The 24,615-nt window shown below is 38.2% G+C and overlaps 1 protein-coding gene across 1 annotated transcript in view; it reads right to left on the reverse strand.

Annotated features, from left to right (window-relative positions):
• Positions 1 to 34: 34 nt before the first annotated feature.
• Positions 35 to 24,615, reverse strand: part of LOC101937047 (heat shock protein 105 kDa) — a 30,482-nt gene continuing 5,901 nt past the window's right edge. Inside the window, exons 4-18 of the mRNA XM_065578824.1 lie at positions 22,346 to 22,468; positions 20,323 to 20,422; positions 19,089 to 19,222; positions 18,027 to 18,271; positions 15,082 to 15,316; positions 13,340 to 13,446; positions 11,591 to 11,724; positions 8,983 to 9,188; positions 8,158 to 8,289; positions 7,074 to 7,211; positions 6,521 to 6,646; positions 4,460 to 4,567; positions 4,228 to 4,347; positions 1,229 to 1,390; positions 35 to 690 (exon numbers count right to left, since the gene is read on the reverse strand). Of these exons, the coding sequence (XP_065434896.1) occupies positions 490 to 690; positions 1,229 to 1,390; positions 4,228 to 4,347; positions 4,460 to 4,567; positions 6,521 to 6,646; positions 7,074 to 7,211; positions 8,158 to 8,289; positions 8,983 to 9,188; positions 11,591 to 11,724; positions 13,340 to 13,446; positions 15,082 to 15,316; positions 18,027 to 18,271; positions 19,089 to 19,222; positions 20,323 to 20,422; positions 22,346 to 22,468 (2,271 nt within the window). The 3' untranslated portion in view covers positions 35 to 489. The remainder of the gene's footprint in view (positions 691 to 1,228; positions 1,391 to 4,227; positions 4,348 to 4,459; positions 4,568 to 6,520; positions 6,647 to 7,073; positions 7,212 to 8,157; positions 8,290 to 8,982; positions 9,189 to 11,590; positions 11,725 to 13,339; positions 13,447 to 15,081; positions 15,317 to 18,026; positions 18,272 to 19,088; positions 19,223 to 20,322; positions 20,423 to 22,345; positions 22,469 to 24,615) is intronic.

Consider the following 24,615-nt stretch of genomic DNA (forward strand, 5'->3'; position numbering starts at 1 on the left):
AGCTAGGGTACAGGACAGTGATAAAGAGTGAAGCTTAGGACAGGAGGTTTATTTTGTTCATTGTAAATTGAACAGCCACTGGCTTTATACAGATATGCCAAATCAGAGATCAAATGACAGAAAAACTACCTTGGGATCTACAAGTGCCTACGACTATTTCAGTTACAATCCTGGTGAAGGAGCAGTAAGTATCATAGCAAAAACTGATTTCATCCTTACTGAAGCTAATGGTTAAATACTGCACAGAAGCTTAGTATGAATTCACAATTCCACAGGAATCTGAAAGTTACCAAGTCAATTTTCCCTTTTACGGTAGTCATGATCAGCTTTTTTACTCCCCCGCCCCACCATCATACAACACATTCCAGACAACCTTATGAAAAAAATATATAAATAGTTCCCAGAACTTATGTTACCCCTGCACAATCACATACTAAAGCAACAATATTTTCTTTCGTGAGATCAAATTGCTCAATACAATGCAGTGGTCTAGTCCAAGTCCATGCTTGTGGTGTTTTTATCGTTCTGATGACAATCACCATTTTGTTGAGGGATTTCAGCATTATTTTTATCTTCCTCAATACCTTCATTTGAATGAAGACTGGGTCCATTCAATGGATTTTCCTCTTTAGGAGAGTCAACATTTGGTTTTGGTTGCATCACTATAGGCTCACACACATTATGTAATTCCTAAGATAAAGAGAGGCACTCAGAATACAATTCATGCAATCAGCAAGCTACCTGATGAGCTAGCACTGCTGTTCAGAGACTGTGATTCCCATTACCTTTGCTTCCTGAGCACAAAGAGGCTGGATATATGCTACCCCCTAACGTATCTAGTTTACTTCTTAAACAGGTTATATTAAGGTTCTTTATACAACACTTGGACACTTAAAGAAAAAAAATTCAGTCTCTCAGAAATGTTGCATTGCTTTAATATTTCCTTACACACCTTGTTATATTTGTATTTACATACTATTGGAAAAGCAGACACTGAATTTTTAACTCTACTGAAAGATGTTTGTAGTGTAAGTTTATCTGCCTAACCCAGATATAGTAAAAACATTCACCACAGAATTTTTACACAATGGATTGTAGCTTCATCCCTTCCTTGCTACTCAGATTAATTATCCTTTAGAGCTGCCAACCAGTTAGAACATACACTGATTTCTAAATAATTGCCTAGCAATATCACTAGTCAGTGATTAGAATTAGTTTCAGCACTAACCTTTAGCTTTGCTTTGATTTCACTTGCACGTACAACTGGATCCTGATCAGAACTCATTTTAGCCTGGGCATTCATAACATTACTCATCCATTCCATCATTTCCTTCACACATTTCTCTACTTCTATCATTTCCGATTCATCAATGTGAATGTATTTCTCATCCTGCATGGAGTTGAATATTTTGAGTTTGTCAATAAGAACCCATTCAATGATATCAGATTATCCAGACAGACCATCCAAGTTGTGTTCTCTCACTATCTAAATATTTGTTACATTACTGCTTACTTTGGAAAGAAAAGTTCACCACAACAAGAAGCGCCATGAAACAGTAAGGCAGAATCAAACCCATTTCTGTCTTTGAGAAACAAGCTCACGGAGAGGAAGGTGGGCTTCACAATGATTTACTAGGGATAACATACCTAGAATTGGGTAAGTTCATACTTTCATGTTAATAGGGCAAATCCTGCCACCCTTGAGAAACCATGCATTAGGTTCTGTAGGGTATAATCCAACCTTCTTAGGGCTCCAGTCAGTGCTGTAGGTGGGGCAATAGAGGGAGAAAAGGTATCCAACTGCACAGTCTGGTATTTTGGCTGGCCTTAGATGGAGAATTTGGATTTATAAAAATGAAAGCTTGAGTCAACCAGCAGAAGTTACCTTTCATAGCTGGATGAGTCAATTGAATCAGATACCCAGCTGCTTTGATATTTCTGGACCATGTGATATTAATTAGGGCTGTCATGCAATAAAAAAATTAATCACAATTAATCGCATTGTTAAACAGTAATAGAATACCATTTATTTAAATATTTTTGGATGTTTTCCACATTTTCAAATATATTGATTTCAATTACAACACAATACACAGAGTACAGTACTCACTTTATTTTTTATTTCAAGTATTTGCACTGTAAAACAAAAACAAAAAAGTATTTTTCAACTCCCCCATTACAAGTACTACAGTGCAATCTTTATCATGCAAGTTGAACTTCAAATGTAGAATTATGTACAAAAAAAGAATACATTCAAAAATAAAACCAGTGTAAAATTTTAGAGCCTGCAAGTCCACTCAATCCTACTTCTTGTTTAGCCAATTGCTCAGACAAGTTTGTTTATATTTGCAAGAGATAATGCTGCCCACTTCTTGTTTACAATGTCACTTGAAAGTGAGAACAGGCGTTTGCATGGCACTATTGTAGCTGGCATTGCAATGTATTTACATGACAGATTTGCTAAAAGATTCATATGTCCCTTCATGCTTCAACCACCATTCCAGAGGCCATGTGTCTATGCTGATGACGGGTCTGCTCTATAACAAGCCAAAGCAGTGTGGACCGACGCATGCTCATTTTCCTTTGTCTGAATCAGATGCCACCAGCAGAAGCTTGATTTTCTTTTTTGGTGGTTTGGGTTCTATAGTTTCCGCATCAGAGAGTGTTGCTCTTTTAAGACACCTGAAAGCATGCTCCACACCTCATCCCTCTTCAGATTCTTAAACCTTGGGTCGAGTGCTATAGCTATCCTTAGAAATCTCACATTGGTACCTTCTTTGTGTTTTGTGAAATCTGCAGTGAGAGTGTTCTTCAAATGAACATGTGCTTGGTCATCATCCAAGACTGCCATAACATGAAATATATGGCAGAATGCGGGTAAAACTGAGCAGGGGACATTACTCCTTGGGGGAGAATTATGTCAAATTTAATTAACTTTTTTTTTCCTTTTTTTTTTTTAAAACGAGTGTCATCAGCATGGAAGCATGTCCTCTGGAATAGTGGCTGAAGCATGAAGGAGCATACAAATGTTTAGCATATCTGGCATGTAAATATCTTGCAATGCCAGTTACAAAAGTGCCATGCAAATGCCCATTCTCACTTTCAGGCGACATTATAAATAAGAAGAGGGCAGCATTATCTCCTGTATAATGTAAACAAACTTGTTTATCTTAGCGATTGGCTGAACAAGAAAGAAGTGGGACTGAGTGGACTTGTAGGCTCTGAAGTTTTACAGTATTTTGGTTTTGAGTGCAGTTATGTAACAAAAAATAAATAAATCTCCATTTGCAAGTTGCACTTTCACGACAAAGATTGCACTACAGTACTTGTATGAGGTGAATTAAATACTATTTTCTTTTATCATTTTTACAGTGCAAATATTTGTAATAAAATACTTTGATTTCAATTACAACACAGAATACAATATATATGAAAATGTAGAAAAACATGCAAAATATTTAAATAAATTTCATTTAGTATTCTATTGTTTAAGAGTATGATGAATTGCGATTTTTTTTAGTTAATAGTGTGAGTTAATTGCAATTAATTGACAGCCCTAATATTAATGCAAGTTTGCACTTTAAAAAAAAACAAAAATTGTTTTCTAGCCCTTCTGGCCATGAAGAAACCCACTCTGAATGGGGCCCTGATGCAGTCCTGTCAGACTGGCTAAACCAGCTTTGAATGTTGTGAATTACCCTCATTCACATAAACAGTGTATTGGCTCCAAAATCCAATGGCACCAAGGACCAACCAGATTTCCAAAGGGCAGGTGTGCTATTGTGACTAATCTTATGACAATGGTCAAACAACAGGCACAAACAGAACATACATAAGTTACTTACTCAAGATGAGTAGGGATGTGTATCTGTACAAAAAAGCCTATCACTGGCATCTGAGCCACTTCTCCAATAAAGTTGGAAGAGCACAAAACTTGGCTCAAAAAGTTCAGTTATTAAGAATGATAGCCCTCATTCTTTGTGCAAATGCCCTTTTTGACCATAGATACTGAGTCTGAACCTGTATTGCTCATTGTCTGTGGGAGATTTGTTGTTGACAAACTATGTTCTTAATTGCGTAGGTCCAGCATACAGGCTACCAATAAGTGAACAGCCCACTTGAGAAGGAGTTTGACACCACTGCCATCTGGTGCAAGTCTGAATGAAATAGCACAGACAAAAGTCAGTCCCCTCCTACTCCCAACCCATTCCCTGTGAGGCTACTTACCTTGTCCCTGTATTCTCCTGCTATTTTGGCATAGTGTTGAAGCTTGTGTCCCAGTTCTTCCAACACCCGTGGTCGCTCCTCAGCTTCTTGGTATCGCATTTCAATTGGAGTACCTAGTTTCTATAGAAAGTAATATTTTCTATGCATTTCATAATTCAAACCTACATTTACAAACAAGTCATTCCTGCAATATTTTGAAAGTTACATTATACAAGAGTGCAAATGGACATACCTTTAATTCATCCAATTTATCTATGTACACCTGTTTAGCTTGGTCCTCTCCATCCTCATACAACCAATCTTCTATCTCTGTTAGGAATGCAGAGAATCTTTGACGATCCTAAGATAAAATTTGGATGCAGTTTAGAATGCCAACCAGGCCAAAATACTTAGTAAGTAAAGGAAAAAGCAGTACAACTGCAGCATGGTCTGTTACGAAGAAGGCTATTTACATTTTTCATAGTCAAGCCCTAAGGCTGTTTTATGCCAGGGGCCGAGAAAACAAGATGCAAAGATAACTTAAAACCACTCTTGTATAACAGCATTTGTTTCTGCACTGAGAACAGCTTGGTTTGAACAAAGAACCCAGCCCAGAAATCTGTCTTACACTGCATGCTTTCCTGTGTGACCACGGAAAGGCACTACCAAAATTCATTTTTGCCTGCCTCATATTGAGGGGACACAGCTATGCAGGGTCTCCTAGCGGGGAACGGGATTTACTACTGCAATTTCTAGAAGTCTGTGCAAGTCAAGCTAAGCTGCAAGGGCGAACGCAGATGAAGGCAAAGCTAACAGAAGTCTGTTCGTTCCCTAATACAGTTGTACCAACTAAAATAAAAGCTGGATAGACTTCAGGAAAAAACAAACCCAAGAAAACTTTGCACTGAACAAGATAATATGGGTATTTTGTCTTTTTTGGATATATTTTAAAGAGTCACAAAGGTCTGTTTTGATAACATCTATGCGTTTGGGCAACTCTCTGCTGATATTCAGCAAAACAGGCTGGACCAAATGCTGTCCTTTAGAAAATACAAGGGCAATTTTAGTACATCTTGTACATCACACTGCCTTTTGATTTTAATGGATCAAAATGTGGCAGGTGTTTGCACATCTCCTCCTTTTTCAAATACACCTCTACCTCGATACAACGCTGTCCTTGGGAGCCAAAAAAATCTTACTGCGTTATAGGTGAAACCACGTTATACTGAACTTGCTTTGATCCACCGGAGTGCGCAGCCCCCCCCGGAACACTGCTTTACCACGTTATATCCGAATTCGTGTTATATCGGGTCACGTTATATTGAGGGAGCAGTGTATTTAACCTACATCTAGATCCAAGCATGGCTTTGTTGAATAGAATGTTTACTTCTAAAAAAGTTTAATTGATCAGTTATCTGTGGGAGGGTCAACTGGCTAGTGATATGTTTTAGGGGTGAAACTGCTGGAGATTTTCTTTGAAGAGGAGTTTAACACTGTTGCTTCCTCCCCTTTCATCTCCTTTCTTTTCTCTTCCTGCTTCATCTCCCCATCACCAGATACCTCCACTTATTCACTCTCTGCTCTCATCCCTTCCACTTGTCCTCAGTGCCTTCCACTCCAGGTCTCAGCCTATTCTTCCTTACAGTCTTCCATGGTTATTTAACTAGTTTACGACTAATCAAATTCAGACTGATCTATTACTTCAGTTTTTAAACACTTACTACAGTAGAACCTCAGAGTTACGAACACGAATTAAAAACTGACCAGTTAACCACACATCTTATTTGGAACTGGAAGTACGCTATCAGGGAGAAGCAGAGACAAAAAGAAAAGCAAATACAGTACAGAATTGTGTTAAACATAAGCTACTAAAAAATAAAGTTTAAACTAATATTTGACAAGGTAAGGAAACTTTCTGGGCTTGTTTCACTTAAATTAAGATGGTTAAAAGCAGCATTTTTCTTCTGCATAGTAAAGTTTCAAAACTTTATTAAGTCCATGTTCAGTTGTAAACTTTTGAAAGAACCACTATAACATTTAGTTCAGAGTTACAAACAACCTCCATTCCCACAGTGTTCGTAACTCTGTGGTTCTACTGTAACTGCAATCATTTTTGGACAAAGCTAATTTTGAAAAGGATATGTACATTTTTGCAAAAACTAATTCAACTCCAGAAGATAAGCAATTGAACAATAGCGGTCTAAGATTTTCAGATATCTACAGTACAGGTATGAGGGCAGAATTTCACCACAAATAAGCAGGACAGATGTTTGATGCTAATGTTTCAGGAAAACTACTGACTTTAATAGCATACCTCTTCACAAACAAACTTTTCATATGGTCCTGATAACTTATCCCTGAACTCATACACATATTCTTCCACAGCATTTTTTGCGTCATTTCTTTCCTTCTCCAGCTTGTCTTGCATGATCATCTTGCCCTGTTTGACCATAGGAAAAAAAAAAAAAAGTACTTTATTAAAACAAATTTAAACTTAAAAGCAGCCTTACAAAAGGCTATAATAGTCTTTAAAAGGCCTTAATTCATATTGTTGCTGAAACTGTGCAAGTAACAGTGGGGTGAACTAAAAAATGGAGACTCTCCTGAAGGTTCAGATGGTTTTTAAACAATATGTGATCTCATTACATAGATCACTGCTGTAATGCTATAATTCAAAGTGACATTACAATGTTGCTAACATTTGCAGTCAGGAGCTTAAATGAGGCATTGCATTAACTCATTATGAATGTATTAGTGGCAGGAGTCTATTTTCAGGTTTTTTTTAATGTAAAGTCTGAAGTTGCTCGAAAATAGTCACGGAATAATAAGCAAGAATCAGTCTCCCTCACCAAGATTACTGAACTCACCTCTGTTTTGATATACATGTTGAGAAGTTCTTTCCCTAACTGCCAGACCAGATTAGCTTCAATGGGCAGCTCTACATTCTTCACCTTTATCTTGGGTTTTTTAGCTTCTGGAGGTTGATCATTTTTCTTCTCATTTGTCTAGATTGGAAAGAAAACAAACAAAAAAAGTTATATCCATGACTTAGTAGGAGCACTAAATTCACTGTGATGCTAAAATTCCTCAGCAGAATATGGATCAGTATGTATTTTCTCACTGTTCCTTCAGAATCTCACAAATATATCCTTACAAAGGATTTTGTTTTTCAGCTACTGTATATCTTATCTTCCCACTTCACGTAGTCAAACGTAACTCATATTTCAGGAGAACGGTGTTGGAAGATAGAAAGGGCAATTGCAAGAAACACGGACTATTAATAGGACACAGCAATTCTTGGCAAGTTCTTTTACAGATTAGCACTTCAATATTAAATGCTTACAGCTACATATTATCATAACACTTGGATTAAAATTAAGTGCAAACTTTGTTAGCCTGAGGCAGCTTCTTGAAGTCAGTTTTTGTTTGTTTTAAAAACAACAATTCTCATCCTTAGGCATCAGTACTAACGCTTGAAATAAAAGTCAGACTATAAGCCCTTTGTGGCAAGGACTACATCTTGTTTGTTAAGAGGCATAAACTTATGTTCTAGGTGCCTTCTCAATCTGGTTTCTCTGCCTACTGTTTAGTCGTGGTAAATGTAGTAAGCTTAGCCTCTAGCAGTTGTTATACAAAGCGAAATACCGTCAAGGTAATGCACATACTATGCAATGCTGCATACATTGAGGCAATAAAGAGAAAGTCTTGTTCCTTGCTGGAAGATGATGATTGGAATAGTGAGATTTTGCCAGCTTTATCTTGTCTTAAATAGACAATTATTGGTTATGTTAGACAAAAATGAAAGTAAAGATGCAAAAGCTACTAAACACAATACACTGCAAGAGCACTGAACTGCCTACTTTTGTGTGTGCGTGAAGGTTACAGTTTTAAATGCCATCATAATAGATTATAACATTTTTCAATACAATGAGTTTATAAAGGGTCACTCACTTTCTTGGCATCTGGTATTTTGTTTTCTTCAGAGGGAGGTTCTGGTGAAGGGGGAGACTGTGGAGTTGGTTGACCATCAGTTTGTACCTGGGACTGTGTTCCAGCTTCATTGTTTTCTTGCTGGATATTTTTCTGAAATGAAACCCCAGGCACAAAGGATGTAGAAAGAATGTGCACTTGTATTTATTAGAAGTTATAGTGTAATTGCTTTCCCACATGCTTTCTTACTTACTGAGCAATAACTCTGCAGTCAATGCATTCATGGAATCATAGGTATAGATGAGAGACTTATCAAGACATCTAGGCCAACCTAACATTGCAGGATTCTTCCCCCTCCCCGATTATAGAAAGCCAATAGTTTTCCGCCATGGGTAAGCCATTCAGTAATTTAATTATAATGCAGGATTATGTGCAGATAATCAAAACTAACTTTTTTATGCTACAGTTATCGTCACACATTAAAGTTTTTCCTATTTGGGGATATACTAACAATCCTGAATGTTAGTTACAAGCAAAAATCACTACTGCTATTTGACTCTAAAAAGATATTAAACTAAATGTACAGAATGAATACTTAAATTTAAGTTCCTACTAAAAATGTCAAACTGTTTCCATAATGGGACATACGCTTGTTTCCGGACACACTTTTCCAAGAAGACAACACTCAGCTGACCCCCTTTCTTGTAAAAGAGTTTAGTTTCTCCTGAAGCCTGCCCCAAACTTAATTGCTTTGTTTCCCTAGCAGAAGGTATTTATAATTCAATCAAGTATTACAAAAGAATGCATTTTGTTAAGAACACGGTGTGCAAGAACAGACCAACTTACATCATCTGAATTCTCCAGAGGCCTCTGGTTCACAATCACCACTTCAGTCTCCACATTGAGATCTTCATTCTCTTCAGCTTTAACTTGTTCTACCATTGAGGCAGTAGACACACTGAAAATGCCATGAGTATTGACACGGACTTTAACTTTGACTTTAGATCTCTCTCCATCTTTCTGAGCTGCCACATTTTGGACAACGTATCTGCCTAAAAACAAAGGGGATAAAATGACACAGACAAATTTGTAGCTATTTTTCTACTATGATATATGGCATCTTTCACAAAAACTATATTTCCATACATTTTATGGAGTTAAAGAAGAAGAAAATGCAAGACATGAGGCCTGGCTCAGGCAGAGGAAGTTGCAGAGAACTGTCATTCTGACACTGATGATCAGGAAGTGAATGTAGAAACCTAAATATTACAGTGTGGGTTTAAGTTTCTCTCCCCCCAATTTCCATACCAGATGTGCTTAATCTACAGACAAGATGTCTCCCTCCCCCACACCCCAAATACACAAACTTTAAGCCCTGCAAACTCAGTCCAAAATCTGAGTCAGAATTGGGCACTTTGTCTCATCTGCACACCACCAAAGAGAGATTCTAAAGACCAGATTAGGCCCTCAACATCTCTGTACCAGCTTCAATGGGGGTAGTCAACACATGTGGCCCTGCAACTGAATTTAAGTAATTCTATTGATGATACACAAAATGACTTAGATTCCAGCCAATAATTGAGGGGAAGATGGGGATAAAAGAACACAGTCTGGATTCGGAAAATGGTCTCCAGTCACAACTGTAATAGAAATATAAAATAAAAATAATGAAGAAAGCTCACCCTCCCACGGTTGTGTTGGCTCAAAAGTAATGCCAAGATTTAAAAGGTTACTATAGTAAACGGATATGAGTGAGTCAACAGATTCTGTGTGTATTCAAATTATGCCATTTTTACATAAATTCCTGTTCGGTGTAGAACAGCTCTTTGAAAATACAGAGTCAGATTCCCCCCACGCTTTTACAATCTTTACCAGCAACAGGTATCTATGAATATCCTTTGCTCCAGGTGTCAGAATGTGCTGGTCTTTTGTTACTCACACAAAGAACTTCAAAGGGTCGTGAAACTGAGAAATATAATATTAGCTAGAGCCAACTGCTGCTGTGCCAGCTTCCCCCTACAGCTCTGGCTCATGCAACTCAAACCATGCAACCTGGAACTTGTAATAAACATTGAACTAAAACCAGGAAATATCCATATTCAAAAGTTCCAGGTTGCATGGTTTGAGTTGCATGAACATGTACGTAGATTGGAGATGGAGTCTCTGCCACATCCGCAGAGAGACGATAGGGAATTATGGTGCATGGTTAATTGCCAGTCAATAAAATGCTATTGGGTAACCAGCAAATATTGGATTATAGATTAGTCAAACGTGTGAAGCTGAAAAATTGATTTCCCTACACTCACTTTTCTAGCTGGCAATTGGAGACTTGAAATCGGATTAGCTACCACTTTTTTTTTGTTTGTTTTTAAAGCAGATATCTGAGCTTGCTCCAGTTTACTGTTTTGAGAAATATTTAGGAAATTAAGACATAAGAAAAGATTAATGCAGGTTTTTCCTCTGAGAGGTGATTACATACAAGTGTCCTCTTCTTAGTCAGAAGATCTGGTCCCTTTGCGTACTGAGTTATGTCTGTTTACTTTACTGACTGAAGTCAGTTCTAAATTCTATTTTGTCTCGCAAAACGAACACAGCTATAGGAGCGTGACTTGCATTCTCTTCTGGCTCACATGTCACAACTACTAATTTAGTTAGTTTCTTCATTCAGAATTAACTGTTGATTGTGTGAACCAGTACCAAACTGACTTTCAAATTCCAGGTAAAGTTTTCAGGGTTGAAGTTAAATCTTTACACTTGTAAAACTGTACATATGTTATAAATTACTGTAGACAAACGAACCCTACAATGCCTTTGTAACGGTCACAACTGTGAATGTTCCATCTAAGGAAAAAAAGACAAAGGGAAGACTTTTATATATATATATAAGTATGTAAAGATTATGAGCCCAATTCTCATTAATCAAGGAGACAAGAACAAGTACAGGTTAATAAAATGCAATACAATTTTCTGATTAAATAGTAAGGGAATCCCTACAACAGTAAAGCAATGGAACAAGTTCCCAAAGGTGGTTTATTGTTTCACTTCCAGTGGAAGAATCAAAGCTTAATTTTTTTTGTACATAGGGGATAGGTTTAGGGATACTTTAAAATTAAGATGGTGGTGGTGCAAGATGGAAAACTAGTTTTAAAAAAGTGTTAAGAAATCCCTTGCACTTATAATGGTTTCATTCCAATCAAGGAACTTGACATAACTAGCAGCCTTTCTTTAGCTTGTGACATGGAAGTGTCTACCAGGGGCTAGGCTAAACACAAACTCAGTTCAAATGTAAATTGGGCTGGAAACATGAAAACATATACATAAATCCATGTGTTACAGCTCTATCAAAACAGAATGAGGTGAGTTAACATTACACAATTCCAGTGAAAGTAATGAAAGTTATACCAAGAGATTTGAAAGATGGCAAAGTGCCACATTCACCAGGACAATCACTTACCAATCTTTGTCTCGGGATATGGGACACCATTAGGATCAGAATAGAAAGCTTCTAGCTCAAATGGACCTTTTCTGTAGAAGGTGAGAACTTTGGAGAAAGGTGCTGCATGATTTCTGCTGAACACTTCATGAACCCTACAGTTAGGATCAAGCAAAAAAGTACTTTAGAACGGTACATGTGCTGAAACAGCTGTGATTTTCCCTTTGAGAAATGCTGAATCCTTTAACATGAATAGTCCTGAGAAAGTTATTGCTGGAAAAGAATCTTTGCTATCAGACATTACACAAAGACCTACATTCCAAGTTGATAATGTGAAGTGATTACACATTCCAGCTATTTTAGGGGCTGGTAAGCAAGACAGTTCAGTCATGTTTGAATAGGATTTGGAAACAGGTTACCAGTAGATGTACAGTACTTGACTTCTTTTTAAATGTGTCCCTCAGTTACCTTGAAATAACTATTGAAATTAAAAATTGCACTTCTCTAATGCCTTTTTGAATCTCAAAGGCTATGTTCCTGATTACCAGCTGATTTGCTTTATGGCTCAGTCAAGGGAGCAGACACTTATTTTTCCACCCTTGCTCTGACAAAGACTGACAACTATTCATCCAGGATTCTCCTGTGCTCTGGGCTTTCTGAGTCAGTCTGCTTACTTCCAATCTCCAGAAAATTTAATCTAACTCCCTACCCAACAAATCTTTTGTTGAATTCCAGTCTTGGAAACCTGGTTAGGTGGGAGATTAACTGCCTCACAACTGAGCCACAGAAAACAAGCTAGCTGAAAATGGGAATACAGTTTACCTTCAGAGGTTCAGTCTACAACAGAACAAATACTGAGATCTATACAGCTGCATCTTATAAGAAAACACAGATGGACAAGAGATTCAAGGCTGAACTAGATGGAACTTGCGGCAAGGATAGACTTTACCACCTTGGAGAACTGGCGTAGAGATTGAGGTGTATATACAGGACTGCTGCAAACCGCATGTGGTAGATTTAACAGAAAATAGGAAAGTGTTCACTCTACTTCAATGGCAAGAATTATAAAAAACAACAACATTCTTTTAAGATTATTATGAGGCGACACTAAAGGTTTTTTTTTTTTTTTTTTAAATAATATGTCTTAGTAGCACATCTTGCCACAATTTTTTTTAAAACCAGTTACTGAGTGTATTCTTATATCTGTATTTTTAATTAGTCAAAGAAAAATCCTCTATAAAAGTTTGTTTTATCAAACTAAACTATTAGGAATATTTTCAGCTAGAAAAATGCCCACAAGACAGCCCACCTTTGAAAGGAATTGGAACGGTAGAAAATGTTTTGAATGTATGTATCAACATGTACATAGTTCTTGATTAACCTCTCATTTCTGTATTTATTATCCAATAAGTTTACTTCTATATGTTTACATCTTCTTAAATACGCAAGTCAAACTGGGCCCTGTATACAGGTGGCCACTTAATCTCAATCAGTACAGCTCACTGACTAAAGAGGTTAATTGTGAGTCTGATTTGCAAGCCACTATTCTTACTTTTGGTGGAGATTAATACAGCATTCAGTTTCTCTTGTGAGACAAAAGTATTGTTACGACAGAACCACTACCAAAGCTATAAAACAGCACAGCTCAATGGACCTATGAGTTGTTAGATTATTTAGCACTGACCCTTCAAGAAAGAGGCACAGATGAGCTTTATCCTTATATTGCGTAAAACCAAAATCCAAATGGGAACAATACTTTAAGCTACCTACCCTTCAGTGTCATCGGTTTCTGTATTCCACATCAGAGATATTGGGAATGGAACTGCATCTGTGACAGAGAATTCTCTCACTTTAAATGCTGGAGAAAGAATTGCACACTAAAAGACAAACAAACAGCTGTTACGATTGGCTATGTGCCTGAATGTTATGCCTTAAAATACATTAACTTTTTCAATATATATATATATATTTTTTTTAAATAATGAGTCTTATACTTTATTGACTGTACCAAAACAGATCTAGGTAAATTAACTGCTTAAGTGAAACCCTGATGTGAAGGAATTATGCTCACAATGGGTGTACATTCTTTAGGTACAAGGGACCTTTAGTTTATCCTTTGCACTGTGGCAAAACTGCTAGTTATCCCTAAATCAACCAAAATTACTCTTATCTTAGTTCTAACACAGATTAAACTACATTTTCCTTGTTGTTTAACATTACAGTTCTCAGAGGATACACCTGGTATGTTCCAAAGGAGTAACAGCATTACATAGAATGACATGTGAGCATGCTGTGCATGTCCAGCAGTGAAGGGGGTTAAGCCCATTACCGTTGTTTCTTTGCTCTGTGCTTATGGGAATAGTCAATGGATGTTCAAGGGCTAATGGTTAGTGAGGTGGAAGACAGGAACAGAACACAAAACAAGGAATGAAAGGAAAAAAGGGTGACGGAGGTACAGAAGGAAAAAAGTTTCAGAGCAAAAAGCAATTTACTTTCAGGGTATGCATACACTGCATGTGACTGTGTGTTTGTAGCATGGGTAGTCACATCCCACTCAGGCCAGCTGCCTGAGTACAAACCCATCAGGGACCCCGAGCATATACTTGGGCTGCAAGCCCATGCCACCACATCTTCGCTACTAGCTAGCGCCTTTAACAACAGATTAAAGGTAGCAATGGGTATGCCTACCTGTGCTACTTCACACCTTCACTTGCAGTGTAGACATACTGTAAGAGAAACAAATCTACTTTCAAAGTCAAGTAAATATGGATTGCGGGAAGAGCTGCAATGAGACATTTTAAGTTAATAGCAAAATGCAACACTAAGTCCAATACCAGAAAAATGTTACACACAAATGTATGTATTTGTATGTTCAATGGTAGTACATACAAGCCATCTGAATACATTAGGTAACAAAGGAGGTTTTTACAGGCTTTGATGGATAATGCTAAATCATTTGTGCCAGAGGTGATTCTCCTATATTTCTTTTAGAGTGGATTGTTTTGCCTCTGGAATGCATCTAATGGTAAATGTTTTCTAAAACAGTATAGTAGAGAATACCCTGAACCCCCTACTAAGGCCTATTGTCTTTTTGCTGATTACTTTGTATTGTCTGGACTGGTCAACGACCACTGCCTCACCCAGTCTGCACCTGCCAGGAAGGCTTTGAATGAAGTAGAGCCTGAGCCCTCTCAGCAGCACCAAGAGGACTGGGGAAGTGGGGGAAGAGAGAGAGAATAAGGTATATAACAAGAGGTTTGGGAGTCTGGGAAAAAATGGCAATGGCTCCCCAGGCTCAAGCCAGATAAAGTGCAGCGACTAGTTGCAGTTTAGTCAAATCAGTAAGTATGTAAAATTAAAGTGACAGAGCTTTTTAAGCATGTCACTGTTTCAGCACAAAGTATATGTTCCATTGCCTGCTTTAAGAGTGTCACTTTTGCCATCTGCTATAACTATATGGTCAGTTCTCGAAAGGAAGTATTCTCAGAAGACTTAAGTGGTACTGTGAATACTGTACCTGTAAGAGCACAGCCTCGTGCAACGGCTTCGTCTGCGTTCAGTGTTGTGCTGACATCTTTGCCAAAGAACTTTGCAATCTTCTCTTTAATAGCTGGAATGCGTGTAGCTCCACCAACAATCTCAACAGCATTTACATCTTCCACTTTAAGCTGAGTTTGTTCAATTAATGAATGGAAGGGCACCTCTATCCTTTGTAGGAGGTCAGCACATAATTCTTCAAACTGGGATCTAGGAAAATCAGACAAAAAGCCATAGTTAAAAACTCTGGAGTTTTGCTTTACTGGGTTTTGTTAGGAACTGTTTAAAACTGCACATTTCAGCAAGAAGGCTTTATAAACTAAGCCACCATGAACAGATTTTAAAGCTGTTTAGTATTTTTAAAGTTAGTGAATTTAGTGTTTTCAAATGTGCCAAACTCAAGTGATGTCCACACAGTCTAGCAACACTATGAATAGATACCATGCAAGTTTTTGCACATTTCTGTCAACACAGCTCAACTATATGCACCACTACCTGAAGAGATCCCTTCTAAAGATGCCTCTATGCCCATCATCAGCCTTTCTGCAGAAGCTAACAGATAAAGGTGCAAACAGTGTTGGTGATTTTTTGTGCTGTGAGCTCTTGTGCCTCTAGTTTCTAGGAAAAACACCAAATATCCACCTGAGATAGTTACTTTTGGTCAGTAATGACTGGGAATGAATGTAAATTAGTAAAATAGTCTGTATGACATAATCAGTCAGACACTCCCTGTATAGTGTTATTCTGCCCTCCAGTTCTATCATGGCGATGCATTACAGTATTTGCAGATAAAGCAATAAAGCTCCATTTATCACCAAGGTTGAGATCATCAAAGCAGTATAGGGATTTAGTTTTAATTAAGGGTGTGCAGGCAACTTCCCTGCCCTGCTTTGAAAGTGTCAACCCATGTTTGTAAGTTAATGTCTTTCTGTGTAAGTGGTGAGTTTCTAGGTTTCTACAGATGAAGACGGCAACTATGTTACTTTAATTATTGCTTCAGTCTCTCAACCAGCAATGGTAACTCACTGCATGTACATCTCATTTAGATGAATTTAATACCCCACTTTAAACCCATGATTTTCTGTAAAAGGAGGCAGCCAGTTGGTGAGAGATTTTACACCTTTGGATTCTGTGTGTAGTCTGAGTGTTTGCTTTCTCTCCATTCATTTTTAATAGAAATCTTTTGAATTTGGGCTCTCAAACACACAAAACTTGGCACAAAAGTGAATCCTGAATAGATCTTAGTGTAAAAGGCAGGGTATTTTTTTTTTCTTTTTAAAGGTTGGATTTAGGGTAATTTTTAGCTATTCTTCACATCATTAATGGATAGTTTGTGTGCTGCGCAAACAAACAATTGGTTGTTGAAAAAAGTTTGTAAATAGAACCTTATCCATCGGGAGTTACACACTTTTCTGTCACATATTATTCCACAGCAGAAAAGGGCTCATATACCCAGTTGCCAATGGATAGTTTTCTCCAGCAGTAGCTGCACTTTTACACCCCTCCCCCCAGGTAAAATAAAATAAAATAAATCCCTAATTAAATATTATAAAAGGACCCTAGGAAGCTAACTGGTTCATAATGAAGTTTGTATATCATGACTGACATGAACCATTCCTGACACTAACCCACAAAAACAAGGAAATATGATAAGCCACTTACTGAGAGGGGACATGATAGCAGTTTTCAGGTATTTAAAAGGGTGTCATAAGGAGGAGGGAGAAAACTTGTTCACCTTAGCCTCTAAGGATAGAACCAGAAGCAATGGGTTTAAACTGCAGCAAGGGAGGTCTAGGTTGGACATTAGGAAAAAGTTCCTAACTGTCAGGGTGGTTAAACACTGGAATAAATTGCCTAGGGAGGTTGTGGAATCTCCATCTCTGGAGATATTTAAGAGTAGGTTAGATAAATGTCTATCAGGGATGGTCTAGACGGTATTTGGTCCTGCCATGCGGGCAGGGGACTGGACTCGATGACCTCTCGAGGTCCCTTCCAGTCCTAGAATCTATGAATCTATGAATACACATCTTCCACGCACAAGTATGTACCTCACCATTACAACTACCAGCCACCACAGACCACATACTGCAAGTGCAGTCTTGCCCCATTTCACCCTCCTGCATGCACCACTTTACCAATTTATTTTTTTCACTAACATTAATAGTGGTTGACACCTGGAGTAGTAGTTGGCTGTGTTGGGAGACAGCAGTTTGATAAAGGGTTGAGTACAGAAGGACAGCTAAAAGGAAAGATGGAGGATGACATTCCTCAGAAGACAGAGTTAAGGTTGTGGTGCATGGTAGAGGAGGGTATGCACATTAGGTGGGTTTTTATTTCCTTACTTTTATGGATTTGTGTCAGGTATGTTGCGTGTGTCGCAAAATTGCTTCAAACTACAAAGTATTTTGTGTATTAAGTCTAGCAGGTTTACTTCTAGACCCAAGGTGATAGTGCCTTGTACCTAAAAATGAGGGCATTTCAGATTAGGAGTATAGGCAGGCACTGCAACATCAGTGTTTAACATTGTATATTTGTTTCATTCATATGGCCATCACATACATTATGTAATCAAGTCTGAACTATTCCAGCATCACAAAAAAGCTGGAAGTATTCACAACAAAGATTAGATTTATAAGTGGCCAGGATTGGCCACTGTTTCAGAGATACTTCATGTTTATTAAACATTTAGTAATCTTAGTATAGATCAGGGGTTCCTAAACTTGGTTCGCGGCTTGTTTAGGGTAAACAAAGCGTCTCACAGTCCACCAGAGGCTTACCCTGAACAAGCCGCGAACCAAGTTTGGGAACCCCTGGTATAGACGGTCCCTTTTCTTTTAGGACTGTGGAAACAAAGAATGCCATCCACTGAGGATTTGCTTTAAACACAGTGTTCCCTCATTTTCCTTTAGCTCCTATTCACCTGTTCATCTTTCCAGCCACATCTCTATCATTCATAAAGCACTCAATGTTAAGTGGGATGTCCGTGCTGTTAGAGCTCATTAGCTTCTTCAGTTTCTCACACTCCTGATATAGACGAAGAAGGGCTCGAATTTTTGATTTCGGATCCAGTTTATACTTTGCTTTTATTTCTGCACAAAAGTGATCCACTAACTTTTCATCAAAGTTTCTCCCCCCTAGGAAGGGATCAAAGGCTGTGCCAAGCACCTGGTTTGAAAGAGAAAATAGTTTAGTTTTACATTTGACAATCAGACATTACACTGGACTTCCACCTATACCAGCAGGCCTTTTTTAAAACAATGACGCCACCACGTAGGCTTATTTCTTCCAATGTGTACGTTTAAAGATTTAGTAAGGTATTAGTAGAAGCTGGTCTGTACGCCTGTAAGTTGGAAGTTTGCCTTAAAAAAACAAAACAAAAACAACAGCCTTTCTAGAATGGATGACAGTCCAGTGTCATCAGAGTCTTAGTCCACACATAGGTTCAAATGGCTTATTACAATCTCAAATAACTGTACTCTGATTACAAGTCAATCCACTTACAGCTTCAGTGTAATTGCAACATAGTATAAGACGCCAATATTAATGGTGCCAAAATCCTTAATGTTTGTGTCCACCATATCACTTTACACACATTAAATACTTCCAAAAAATGAAGCTGCAAGTTGTATATTTTAGTAGTCTTTACATATACTGCCACTAAGAGATTTTCTTTTTAAAAAGTGGTCAGCAAGTTCAAGAGGTTTCATTGCTTTTGTTGTTTCAGTGTACCGTTACAACTATTTCACGCGTTTATATTAGAACAGTTTTCAGGTCACTTGAGTCCCTGCAAAAAACTAATTCACAGTCTAGAGCAAGACCTGCTAATCTATATGTAGAGATGCAAGGTGTTATACAGCCACATTCTGTTTGGTCATCATTTCAATTCAAGCACATTTTAGTGGTACAATTTTTCCCCTTTTTTCTTGACCGAACTTTACATGGCCCATGGAGTACACACAAAAATGGATTATCAGCTGACTACCTTTAGTTTACCCTTGTTAAAAGCACAGGCTGATACTTGAAATGCAGAATGTCCCATGTCAACAAACACCACTATCCGTGGCTTCTCTTCCGGAGCTGGAAGGTCTTGTTTATAAATTCCGTAGTTAAGAGCCACTGTAAAGCAAGAAGCATCAAATGTTATCTGCACAATCACTAGTGGATCTCCATTCAGTGCTTCATTCAGCTCATCATTTTTGCAATGGTGCACAGTCACAAAAGGCAGGTTCCAACTAAAATGTTTACATATACACATTGCTATATTTACTTCCTAGCACTAATACTTCATATTACATCTACCAATGAATTTTCTGAGTCCTGAGCACATCAGCAAAAGTAGATTAAATATTTATATGGATGTTGACATCCACAATTGCACTGATAGTGATTTTATATCCTTTAACAAAAAATTCTGATTACAAATATTACGAAAAAGTTCCTCATACAGGCAACTTATTGAGCAATTGATCACTATGATGCTTCTTGCACATTCCTCTGAAGAGACAGGATCCTGGATTAGATGGACCACTGGTCTATACTGCTAGGGCAATTCCTATCCTTAAATGTGTGAGTCCGGGGAAAGTTAAGTACAGTACAGTAGAACCTCAGAGTTATGACTACCAGAGTTAAAAACTGACTGGTCAACCGCACACCACATTTGGAATCAGAAGTATACAAACAGGCAGCGGCAGAGACAAAAAAAGCAAATACAGTACAGTACTGTGTTAAACGTAAACTACTAAAAAAATAAAGGGAAGTGTAAAAAAAATTGACAAGGTAAGGAAACTGTGCTTGTTTCCATTTAAATTAAGACGGTTAAAAGCAGCATTTTTCTTTTGCACAGTAAAGTTTCAAAGCTATATTAAGTTAATGTTCAGTTGTCAACTTCTGAAAGAACAACCATAATGTTTTGTTCAGAGTTTCAAACATTTCAAAATTACAAACAACTTTCCCTCCAGAGGTGTTTGTAACTCTGAGGTTCTACTGTATTCCTATTAAGTCACCTTAGGAAGGAAAGCGTTCTCTTTTTACCACCTTCACAACACCTCATGACAGAAGTTTTAGAAGTCAAGAAAAAATGGCATAAGTGTTGTAAACCAACTCTGCTTTTAGTGACTGGTTTATTTTTCTAGCAATTCTTAGTTTGAAGTTATTTGAGTATCTAAATGGATCTCCATTAAACATACACTTGCTGGAATATGTTTCTTTTGCTTTACCTGCTGTCATGTCACTCATCAGTCTCAGACAGTTTAGGCCAACAATCTGAGCAGCATCTAGGACAGACCTCCTTTCAGCATCAGTGAAAAATGATGGAACCTGAAGAAATCATGTGGGAACAGAATTACCATTAGAAAGCCAGACTTTCAACACAAACATTTGTTTGAAATACTACTGTCATAACTATAAAGGGAAGGGTAATAGCTGTCCTGTGTACAGTACTATAAAATCCCTCCTGGCCAGAGACTCCAAAATCCTTTTCCCTGTAAAGGGTTAAGAAGCTCAGGTAACCTGGCTGGCATCTGACCTAAAGGACCAATAAGGGGACAAGATACTTTCAAATCTTGGGGGGGGGGGGGGGGGGGGGGGAAGGCTTTTGTTTGTGTTCTTTGTTTGTGAGGTGTTCGTTCTCGGGACTGAGAGGGACCAGACATCAATCCAGGTTCTCCACATCTTTCTAAACAAGTCTCTCCTATTTCAAACTTGTAAGTAAATAGCCAGGCAAGGCGTGTTAGTTTTCCTTTGTTTTTCTCAACTTGTAAATGTACCTTTTACTAGAGTGTTTATCTTTGTTTGCTGTACTTTGAACCTAAGACTAGAGGGGAGTCCTCTGAGCTCTTTAAGTTTGATTACCCTGTAAGGTTAATTTCCATACTGATTTTACAGAGATGATTTTTACCTTTTTCTTTAATTAAAAACCTTCTTTTTAAGAACCTGATTGATTTTTCCTTGTTTTTAGATCCAAGGGGGTTGGATCTGTATTCACCAGGAGTTGGTGAAAGGAAGGAGGGGGAAGGGTTAATTTCTCCTTGTTTTAGATCCAAGGGGATTGGATCTGTGTTCACCAGGAGTTGGTGGGAGGAAGGAGGGGGGATGGTTAATTTCTCCTTGTTTTAGATCCAAGGGGATTGGATCTGTGTTCACCAGGAGTTGGTGGGAGGAAGGAGGGGGGATGGTTAATTTCTCCTTGTTTTAAGATCCAAGGGGTTTGGATCTGTATTCACCAGGGAATTGGTGAAAGGTTTTTCTCAGTGCTTCCCAGGGTGGGAATCTAGAATTGGGAAATGGTGGCAGCGGAACCAGAGCTAAGCTGGTAGTTAAGCTTAGAAGTTTTCATGCAGGCCCCTACATTTGTACCCTAAAGTTCAAAGTGGGGATCCAGCCTTGACAACTACCCATTCTGCATCCCCAAAAGGAGATACCTGCCACTATATCTAGCAACTGCAAGATTTTAGCCCAAAATAAAGTTAGTTACTTAAGACCCTGATTCAGCATAGTACTTCGTAGTCCCATTGAAGCCAATGATTAGGTACTGTGCTGAACTGGGGCCTAAAAGCACACGCAAGACCAATCAGTAAAGTAGAATATTCTGAGGAGAAGCATAATGTAGATGAATCAAGCCTAAATTAATTTTTGACAAGAAATGGAAAAAGTAGTCAAAGCTATTTTGATGTTAACATTAGATGCAGCATACTGCCAAAAATTTTGAGTTTAAGTTCTTTGCTCTACTTGAACCAAAGGAATTTTCCCAGTGGCACGGTGGTGCCAACTGGCAGATCACTTAAAATACATATTTAATTCTTTGATATATTGTGCAGCTTGATAGAAATATTGTGAGTGCTCTGTCTAGGCATTTTAGCTTGTTCATCTTCATGGTATCTGAGCAACTGTTCAACACTTAATGTAACACCCCTTATAGTCTTTTTCCTAATTACGATGCTTTTCAAAGCTATTTTACTTTAACATAAAGTTAGTATGTTAATATGAAGTAAAAAATCTGTATTTTAATATTGGCTGTTTATAGCTTCCATTGCTTTATAACAAGCTCATATATAGAATACACATTTTCCTTTTTAGAAAAAGGTTCTGGTAACGTTAAATCTAATATGTACAATGTTACCCTGAGCATACAAGTACTTGAGCTGAACAACATCTTAAACTTTATTTAAAACTAGAAATCTTCAGTGATTACAACTAGGGAGATTAATGTTTCTATTGGTCCAGTGTAATAGAATTACTTACAGAAATAACACAGTCTGTTACTGGCTTTTTTAGGTTAGTCTCAGCAGTCTCCTTCAACTTAGTCAACAGCATAGCTGTTATCTGTTCCACACTAAAGAAATGTTCCTCATCCATGTACATCACCTGGATAGCAAAAAAAAAAAAAAAAAAGGGAGAAAAAATTCATTTTAATTGCAGAAAAGCAGAGTACCACTTAATAGTTCTGGATGCTCTGCTGACCAACAACCCTTCCCTCCAATCTTAATGCACTCATGCAGCTCATTATACACTTACAATTGAGAATTCACCCACCAGCCCCTTGAATGTTTGCAGATAATGTCATTCTGTTTCTACACACTGACTGTAATTGTGTGATAAATGAATGAATTCCCCTGGATAAAATCACTTGCAAATGATTTATAGCAATTCAGATAATGGTATAAATTGTAAGTGTCAATTAGTGAGGCTAGCACACAGTAATGAATCACTATGCCAATAAGTTAAAAGTGGCCAGCAATTTTTAAATTGCTCACCATTGCAGAAAAGGTAAGAAATTATCTACCAAGAAGCATTCAGTTAGGAAGAGCTCTTTACAGCAGTATTAAAAACATTTACTTAAGAGCTTCTAGACTATTTCATAAAAGATTTTCCCAAAAGATCACTATGTTCATAACCTAAAATTTGTGTTATCTGTTTTGGTAGCCAGAACAGCCTGCACTTCAATAGTTCAAGTTATACCCAGGAATCAAATAATATAAACAAACTTAAAAGACAAAGTTAAACAAGTCTTTACTCTCATATTGTTTCCTTCCTACAGACATCTTTGTAAACTGAAATGGTTGGGAAGGGGAAAAAAGTACTACTGTAAAATCAATCAGTTTTAAAATACCTCTGTATTTCCCTTCCTTTGTGTATTCGCCTTTTTGTCATCTATTCTATAGTATAGAAAAGTTGTAAAGCAGAATGCTTTGTAAAAGACCCTCTTGTGGACTTCAAATGTCGCAATCTCCTACTGATTTGTTCTCAAAACATTTTTCTCCATGGACAAGAAAAAGCTCCACACAGATTGAGGAAAAAATTGAAAATGACTGTCACAGTACTGTCCCTCTTAAAACCAATTTTTTCTAACTTGCATGTGTGTTTTAAAGAAAACTACTTAAACTCACTCCCATTAAAGAGACACCAAACAAAGTATCTACCATTGTTACAACTCACACTTCAGATAACTATAAATAAAGAAAAAAAGTCGCTTCAGTTTATTTTGCACATTGCCCATGTTTGTGTGGATCTTTCACAGAGCACCAAGGAAGAGGATTTTGTTTTTAAAAGAAACGGAATTGTGACTACAAAAATCACACTAATTGGCTGTGGAATCTACGGGGCATGTTTAATAAGTGAATCTATTTTAAGTTCTTTTAAAAACTGACTAGATTTCAGATTGAGTTGTTCCTTTAAAACAGGGGTCAGCAACCTTTCAGAAATGGCGTGCCGAGCCTTCATTTATTCACTTAAATTAAAGGTTTCGCGTGCCGGTAATACATTTTAATGTTTTTTAGACAGTCTCGCTCTATAAGTCTATATATTATATAACTAAACTGTTGTTGTATTGTAAAATAAATAAGGTTTTCAAAATGTTTAAGAACCTTAATTTAAAATTTAAATTAAAATGTTGATCTTACACCGCCAGTCCGCTGCTGGTCTGGGGTTCTGTTCACCTATGCTGGCAGCGGGCTGAGTGGGGCCTGTGGCCGGGACCCTGGCTGGCAAGGGTCCAGCAGCCAGAACCCCAGACCGGCAGCAGGCTGTGTGGGGAATGCGGCCAGGACCCCAGACCGGCAGTGGGTTGAGTGACTCAGCCCACTGCCGCTCAGGGGTTCCATCCACCAGCTCCTGCCAGCCAGGATCCCAGCTGCTGGACCTGCTCAGCCCGCTGCTGGTCTGGGGTCCCGGCCCTGCCCACTTACAGTGGGTACCTACCTTCTCCCTGGTTCTGGCCCATTCTCTTCCTCTCTCTGCACTGAGCTGAGGGTGGGAGTGCACTGAGCACAGGGCTGGGGGTGAAGGGTCTGGCCAGGAGCTAGAATGAGAGAACGGGGCTCAGGGTTGGGGCAGGAGGTTTGGGGCACTTACCTGGGCAGCTCCCATTTGGTGCGAGGGGTGCAGGTGGGAATGTGGAGGGAGAGGGGGGGTGCAGGAGCTTCCATTTGGTGCTTAGGGTGGGGATGTGGGGGGTGCAAGAGTCAGGGATGGGGGCATGTGAGGGGGTGCAGGTGTCAGGGCAGGGGGGATTG

Source organism: Chrysemys picta, unplaced genomic scaffold, assembly GCF_011386835.1.
Source record: "Chrysemys picta bellii isolate R12L10 unplaced genomic scaffold, ASM1138683v2 scaf4, whole genome shotgun sequence".
Classification (NCBI taxonomy): Eukaryota; Metazoa; Chordata; order Testudines; family Emydidae; genus Chrysemys; species Chrysemys picta.